This window comes from Poecilia formosa, unplaced genomic scaffold, assembly GCF_000485575.1.
Source record: "Poecilia formosa unplaced genomic scaffold, Poecilia_formosa-5.1.2 Scaffold6, whole genome shotgun sequence".
NCBI classification, from domain to species: domain Eukaryota; kingdom Metazoa; phylum Chordata; class Actinopteri; order Cyprinodontiformes; family Poeciliidae; genus Poecilia; species Poecilia formosa.
Window position 1 is genome coordinate 5,114,533 of NW_006799945.1, and position 7,277 is coordinate 5,121,809.

General features: G+C 36.5%; 1 protein-coding gene across 1 annotated transcript; it reads right to left on the minus strand.

Annotated features, from left to right (window-relative positions):
* Positions 1 to 278: 278 nt before the first annotated feature.
* Positions 279 to 6,957, minus strand: coq4 (coenzyme Q4 homolog (S. cerevisiae)). Its single transcript, XM_007569161.2, has 7 exons — positions 6,831 to 6,957; positions 5,475 to 5,627; positions 4,427 to 4,523; positions 3,714 to 3,816; positions 3,449 to 3,578; positions 3,191 to 3,284; positions 279 to 1,907 (listed from the first exon to the last, which is right to left on the minus strand). The coding sequence occupies exons 1-7, from the start codon at positions 6,904 to 6,906 to the stop codon at positions 1,724 to 1,726; spliced, it is 837 nt and encodes a 278-aa protein (XP_007569223.1). The 5' UTR covers positions 6,907 to 6,957; the 3' UTR covers positions 279 to 1,723.
* Positions 6,958 to 7,277: the final 320 nt, after the last annotated feature.

Below are 7,277 nucleotides of genomic sequence, written 5' to 3' on the forward strand. Positions count from 1 at the left end.
TCTGGCAGAAAAATCTGCCCCATTTTAGTCTTAAGATATCTTTTAAGAATCTCTGCTTATTTATTCTCTTATTCTTTCGCCAGATGTATAAAGTACAACATATGAAGAACATCCTCATGTTCTGTTTCCACCTTCTGACCTTAACTCTTGTTCTGGTGGTTTTGGGGTAATGTGAACTTCTATTTCTCCTCAAATAGTGTGCATTATGGGAATAAAAGACTTACATTTTTACATTTAAAACTTTACAATCTAGCAAAAATACACATTAGAAACCAAGTTTTTAGTGTCACATGTATTTCTTTTATTCCATCATCTCAACTCTAAAAATAATTGCGTTATTAACCAATACACAGTTACTGTATTCTTAGTGTCATCACCAATTCTGGACAAAATTATTATTATTATTATTATTATTATTATTATTATGCAAAACAGATGTTTTCAAAAGGAGATTCTCTACACACAAGGAAACATAGAACATCTAATTAGACGCCTCTTTCCAGTGTCGCCCGAGGTAACACTAATTAGGACTTAACCAGTTAATATTAATTAGTACTGATATCTAATAGGATTGGGTTATCTTGTTGGCCGTTTATGTTTTTGTACTCAATACTTATTTCAAAAATTGTAAAGAAATTTGAGTTGATTTCTGTGTATGAAAAGATTTTATATAATTTGCCTCACTTGAAATATTTTCCCAGAGGAAAAAAAAGTTGACTAGTCCCAAAACCTATTTTATCCAGGAGATATAAAACATTCTAAATATTTAAAGCATTGACAGCAGTTAGGTTAAAACATGAAACCACACATGGTTTGTGTTTTGCTTTGTTTTTCCACGGCTATTTACATTTCACATAAAATCATAATTTAGTTAAAAACTAAGACTATTACAACAATAACTGTTGGACTATTTGTGCTCTGTGTTCATTTTTAAAGGTTACACACAATCTTTAATATTTCAATCGTTTCTACAAGCTAACTTCTCTGTAATCATATACTTACTGTTGGACAGTGACAAACGCTATTTTCCGTGGAAATTAAAAACCGATGGAGGGAAAGACCAGCTGTATAACGGTATCATTTCTACAGAACTTCTGACTAAATTAATCACAGACTTCCTGGACTTTCATTTCCTGGAAATGTGGTTTTACTGCATTTGATTATTATTAGGTATGTGCTATTATTAGTCAGAACAAAAAGCAGATAATGAAACTCCTGTTCACAACTTTATTTCATGTTGATGGCATTCTTGCTAAAAGTGGTTTATGTGATAAGAAGGTCTAAAGGTTAAACGGATGCAGCTGCACCAACGCTACTTAACCAACTCGGTTGAAAAGGGGATTAATCAGAAGCACTTAAGACTCTGCTGAGAGATGATATTGATAATAATGATAATGATTGATAATAATGTGAAAATTATATTTGCTAATACAACCGTCTATTTTTTAGGATCTGAAGTGTATTTTTGGTATTTCCTGCTCCAAACGAATCACAAGCTGACTGCTGAAGTTCTTGAAGGATGAAGTCGCAATGAGAAGGAAATGGAAACTTAAACATGCCATGTGTTGAAAACTGAGTCAATGAGCCAGTCTTTCCCAGAATCAAAGTTCCCCCATGTCCTCTGTAGATAATTACATCAAATAAGACAAAAAATCCTCAAATATTTCTGGTTTGGCTGCTGATCAGTTTATGAAGAAGTTCCTGTTATATTTGTGTCTTTGCATCAGGTCCTCCTCTTGTTTGAGGCACTGAGTGTGAGTGGAGGCGGCTCGATGTTCAGCTCCCGCCTGAGGTCCTCCAGGCTCTGCTCCCATCGCCTCTCGTAAAAGATGCTGAGGACGCAGCGGGCCCGCCTGCCGTTCTGCAGGGCCCAGGGGCCCAACGATGTGAAGAGTGACTGCAAACGACTAAGAGAGGAAGCCAGGAGAGTACAGTTAAAAGCCGTTACCACAACCTTTTTATTTCAAGCAAATCAACAAATCCAGATGGGCAGAGACAGGAAATGACAGTGAATGAATGAGGAAATGTTTAACGATTAACAGACAAGAGAGACGGTTTATAGTTGAACATCATGTTCCCATATCGTCGCTGTGGTAACAACAACAAACAATGGTGGCTATTCTATGAATAATGCCCTGGAGAAACCCATCTTTCTGCCACGCCCCAGTCTAAACCAATCAAAAACCAGGAAGTCATCTAAAGCACTCCTATATTTTAATGGTTATGTATTACAGGCTGTTTTCATGTGTTTAGGTCTTCCAGAATTAATTCAAGACTAATTGTCTTAGCTTTTGCTTAAAAATGGTTGATTGATCGATTACTGGTCACAAAAGCTTTGAAAGTATTTGCATAATCCTTGAGCGTCTTCATGAAATTAACAGTCTGCACAGTTCAGACATCAAACAGAAAATCTTGAAAATCAATGTAACCTCTGCAGCTTTGCCAAAGTCAAAAGCCATTTCAGCCATGCAAAATAAAACTCACTTAGAAATAGATGCAAATGTTATGTGACGCTTTGAAAAATGGCAACATATTATTTCTGACGAATATCAACTAGAGGAAATGTGTTATCATTTATGAAATGTTTCCATTTTGTGTCTACTTTAATATTTTTAAAATAAAGAGGAGGGAAAAAAATGCTTGCCTGAAAAGGATGGATACATTTTCTTCTATTTCATGGTGACATTTTTGGGAAATTATGTAATATTGTGAAACATTGATAGATACTTTATTATTTTCAGCCAGAGTTATTAAGAGCCGATCTGAAAGGTACAAAGGGCCGCAGGATACAGCTCTAGACGTTTAAAACGGAAACAGACTTGGTGGTTCTACAAGTTAACGACAGATCGACTTTAATTCTAAATTAAAAACAAATAAAAAATATATATATTTTATTTTTGTTTCCTTTCCAAATATGTGCTCCATTTTTTTCCAATACATGCACTCAAAATAAAACCCATTGGAATTTGCGATTGCAACACGATGAATGTGGAAAAAGTTCAAGGATCTTCATTACTTTTAAGGGACATTAACTTGTCCTCATCAACCCAAAACTTCATCTTTTTCTGGGAACATTCAAGTGCATCAGCACAAGCAGCGCTGGTTTGAAACGAAAAATAAATTTACATACAACAATTCATATTTGCTTCAAACAGAGCGAGCTCCAATCAGACATATTGTGCGTAAGCACCTTGCATTCAGCCGAAGTGGCCCCAGCACGGCTCCCAGGGCGCACATGGGAAGCCCCGTCTGAGCGGCTTCGAACCATTTCACCGCCACCTCACCTGAAACCAGGACCAGGAGAAATGTGCAAATTACCAACAGGAAGGGGAGAGATCACAAGGCAGTCAGTCAAGGGTGAAGATTTCGCGAAGTCTATTTTGGTTTTGAGTGTTTACAGAGAACTGGAACTGTTGCTCTTTTCATTTTTACGTGCAGCTTGACTCACCCAGCATGTTAGTGGGCATGCCCAGTAAGGTGTGCAGCAGGTCATGGACCTCTCTGTATCTCAGCATGATGTAAGCTAGCTCCTCGTTGTCCACAAACTTCACCTCCGCTCTGGAGTCAGGTGTCACTTTCTGTCGCCAAGTTGCAAAAAAAAGAAAAAAAGAAAAAGAGAGACAGCTCATCCATCAGAAACAAGAGATAAGTGGCAACAGGATGAGTCAAGTGAAGTCTGGATTTGGATTTGTTGAGCATAAGCAAAGACGTACATTCTCCTCCAGAAATCTGAGATACTCTCGCCCAAACGACCCAACCGGTAGGGAAGCCATCTTTTCCAGATCGAGCGTAGACAGACGGATTCTTGGCCTTTCTCTGCAGCGTCAATTTATAGCAAAGAAAAGACTAAATCAAAATGAATCCATGCAGTGGAAGAATGCTGGTCATTTCACCCCTTCGCCAGACTTTTTCTCTGTTGTTGTGGCAAGGTTTGATCTTTTCTCTACCCTTTTTTTTAAAGTTATCTTCTTCTAAATATTTTTCTTCTACTGAAAACACATCAAATTAATGGATGCGATTACAACAGGTAACAATTTAAAGCAATTTTCTAAAATCCAGAGATTATTTTCTGCAAAAATATGTGGCTAACTGACTAAAAGAAATGATTTTCTACCATCTACTACATTTCTACTAGTTTACGTGAGGCTGAGTGGAGTAGGAGTGATATATGGCCTCAAAACAACAAAATGCAGTGAAAGAATGCTACTTATTTGAAAATTTCTATTCAAAATGTTATTTATAGCTTATCAAAATACCTAACTACCAGAAGAAATATAATAATAACCAATGATTAAGTGCCTGGTTAAGAAACAGAAGGAAGAAATGGATGGAAAATATGACCTTGAGCCAAAAATGCAAGAATATGTTTGGCAAAAGGGCAAACTGACCAAAACAATAACATTTAACCTAAACCAGGGCGACTCACGTCAGGATCGTGTAACCCTCGGGGTCATTTTTCATCCGCTCCCTTAGATTTATAAGCGCTAAATGTCCTGTTGTCTCTCCCAGCACAGCAACCATGTCTGTGAAGCCAGCACAGGGATCCAGGGCATCAGTAACACTACATGGAGTTTTTACAGCCTAATTAGACTCAACATCACAAATTTTAGACAGAATATAAAAGAATGTTTATAGGTATAATGTCTACACCCGCAGAGCAGCTCACTGGTTGCAAATACAGCTCTGTTTTGTTCCTCTGCGCCTTTTAGGGAGTTTTTTTGTTACATTTGAGAAGCTGCCTCTGAGTCTACCAAAGCATGACGTAATCTGAGTTATGTCAGTATTGGTTTACATTGTGATTATTCAAACATGTGGCGTTTCTATCACAAGGAAACAGCAAGGTTCAGACACAGAGTAGATGCAGGAAGTCAGGGTCTTTACAGAAATCTGTGGGACAAACCTGATGCTAACTTTCAGCTGACAGGTGTCTCCTCAGCTGTGAGCGTTTTTCCATTTTAAGCTACTGAAAACGAGAAGCTGCATGCCATTTCAGCAAAGCTGTTTCATTTGTGATTGAGAAAATTAGGATGTGAAATTTATCTGCCAAATACCCAGTCTCGCTGAAACAAAGAATAACTGATGTTAAAGACACTAAGCTGCGGCAATAAATCACAGTGAAAATACTGCATTACAGTATATACTATAGAAGAATACATGCAAGACCTGGAATACCTTAAAGCTTAACCTTAAGGTAATGTTTCCATCTAGAAAATTTAAATATGCCCTTTTTTAAGGTTTTATTGTTTTTGACAGTTTTGCAAACTGTGCTAAGAAAGAAGCCTGAAGCAACAACAATAAGGCTAATGTGGAGGAGAGATGAGTTTTAAAACAACTGATCAAATCACACAGAAGCAATAGTATTTTATTAATGAATTCTAAAACGCCAAAACAAGGATGGACAATAAAATATTTGTTTTCACACAGTCAGCAAAAGTATGGAAACTGCTTGAAGTTTTCTTCAGGTGGATTTGTACCGTGTCTGTAGGGGTCCTGCAGAGCCGCCACTCCTGATCCGACGGCCAGCAGTGCTTTCTGGAAGGAGTTGGTCTGGATGTGTCCAGGGTACAGCCCATTGTAGCTGTAGGTAAGCTCAGCACCACTCGTGAACAGTCGGTGGACGAGCAGAGCTGAGCCAGAGGTGGAACAGTGTTAAGACGCAGGAAGCTAAATATTTCTACTGCAACATGTCAAATGAATGATGACTTTTAACAAATGACCAGCCTGTTTGGCCTTTTTGATGCTAATTTTAGTTTTTACATGGTTTTTCTTTCCCCCACAGTGCATGGTCTATTTTACTGTAGGTCAAGATGCTAGACACTAAAATGTTCCACTTGCAGCAGTCACACTTCATTTTTGCAGGAAATGCAACATTTTTCTAGTTTATTTACCTTTTCTCTTAAAATAAATTTATCTAGACTCATGCATCTGACAGAAGTCAATAATTAGGTAATGAAATAAAGTAGTGTGAAAACTACATGACAAATTCATATTACACATTACAGCCAAGTAGAGCTTGGATGCATTTAAAATGTGTCCTTTATTTAACGCAAAGTTCACCTGAAATTCAAAATCTCATTTACAAACTTGCCAAAATGACAGCAAATCAAATTAGTGCAAAAAATAAAAAATAAAATACAACATTTTAAACACATTTAAAATATTAAATGTCACTAATCTACAAGCAACAGTAAAATAAATGCAATTACATATTCAACAGTATGATCCAAATCCAAGCACTTCTGTTGCATAAAATGTATACTGTATTGACAATAGCATTTTAATAAAGTAAACATTTCTGTTGAGTAAATGAAAAAAAAATCTATAATTATTTAACTATGTAAATTAGAGGCATAAATAAACAATTAATTAAAACTTTAAATCACAAGTTATACCTAATTAGTTTTGTATTTATCCCATTGTTACATAGCAATTGTTTAACTTGAAATAATTAACTACGACAATGTTATGTCTACTGTTAGACATTAATTAATTCAACTCTTAAATATGTTTTTGCATCCAAACAGTTCACTGTAATTGCAATACTGCAAGTATAATTCATTATACGTTTAATGAAATGTAACCATTTTATGATAAATGTAAGTTATTTGATACGTTTATCAACATTTAATTAATACCATAGCTCTCCATTGAACTACTGAACCGGATGCTAAAACTCCAGCGTCTTGTACCGTTCTGTTTAGACTGCTAGAAGTAAGCAGCTAGGCTAACACGCAGCTAAACAGGCAAGCAAAAAATAATTTAATAACCTACTCGTTGCTTAAAATGCTTTTGTAATTGCTTTTGTAGAGAGCAGCGGTGTAAATTCGTACCTTTGAACCCTTTAGATGTTAAATAACTTTGCGTTTGATTGAGCCGTATGAAGGGATTTGACAAGCGCTGCCACATTGTTATCCAAACGTATTGCGCATGCGTCGATGATGCTGCGTCATTAGGGTTGGATTTTCTCGACCTGCCAGCTCCTCTTGTCGGTGTCCATTAGTCGATGCTTAAAATGAGTTGTGTATTACTAAAATTAATCAAACAATGAGTACTATGACATCTTCACACTAAATAAACTCATAATAAACAAAAGATACATTTTTGAAGACGAAATTTCTTTGAAATAATGGCATGAAAATGTCCGGTGTTGGGGGATTGCTCATGCATGTTTCTCTTTGGGTAGTAACTCACCATGATGACGGTGCAGTCTGGACTAAGAAGTATCACTGCATAAAATGCATATGTACTCCATATAAATGATGCATCCACATAACTTT

Coding starts and splice junctions, on each gene's coding strand:
- coq4 (XM_007569161.2), bottom strand. CDS start 6,906: ATGTGGCAGCGCTTGTCAAATCCCTTCATACGGCTCAATCAAACGCAA. Junction 5,628..6,830: donor AACATCTAAAGGGTTCAAAG/GTACGAATTTAC, acceptor CCTCTGGCTCAG/CTCTGCTCGTCCACCGACTG. Junction 4,524..5,474: donor GCAGGACCCCTACAGACACG/GTACAAATCCAC, acceptor CTGGCTTCACAG/ACATGGTTGCTGTGCTGGGA.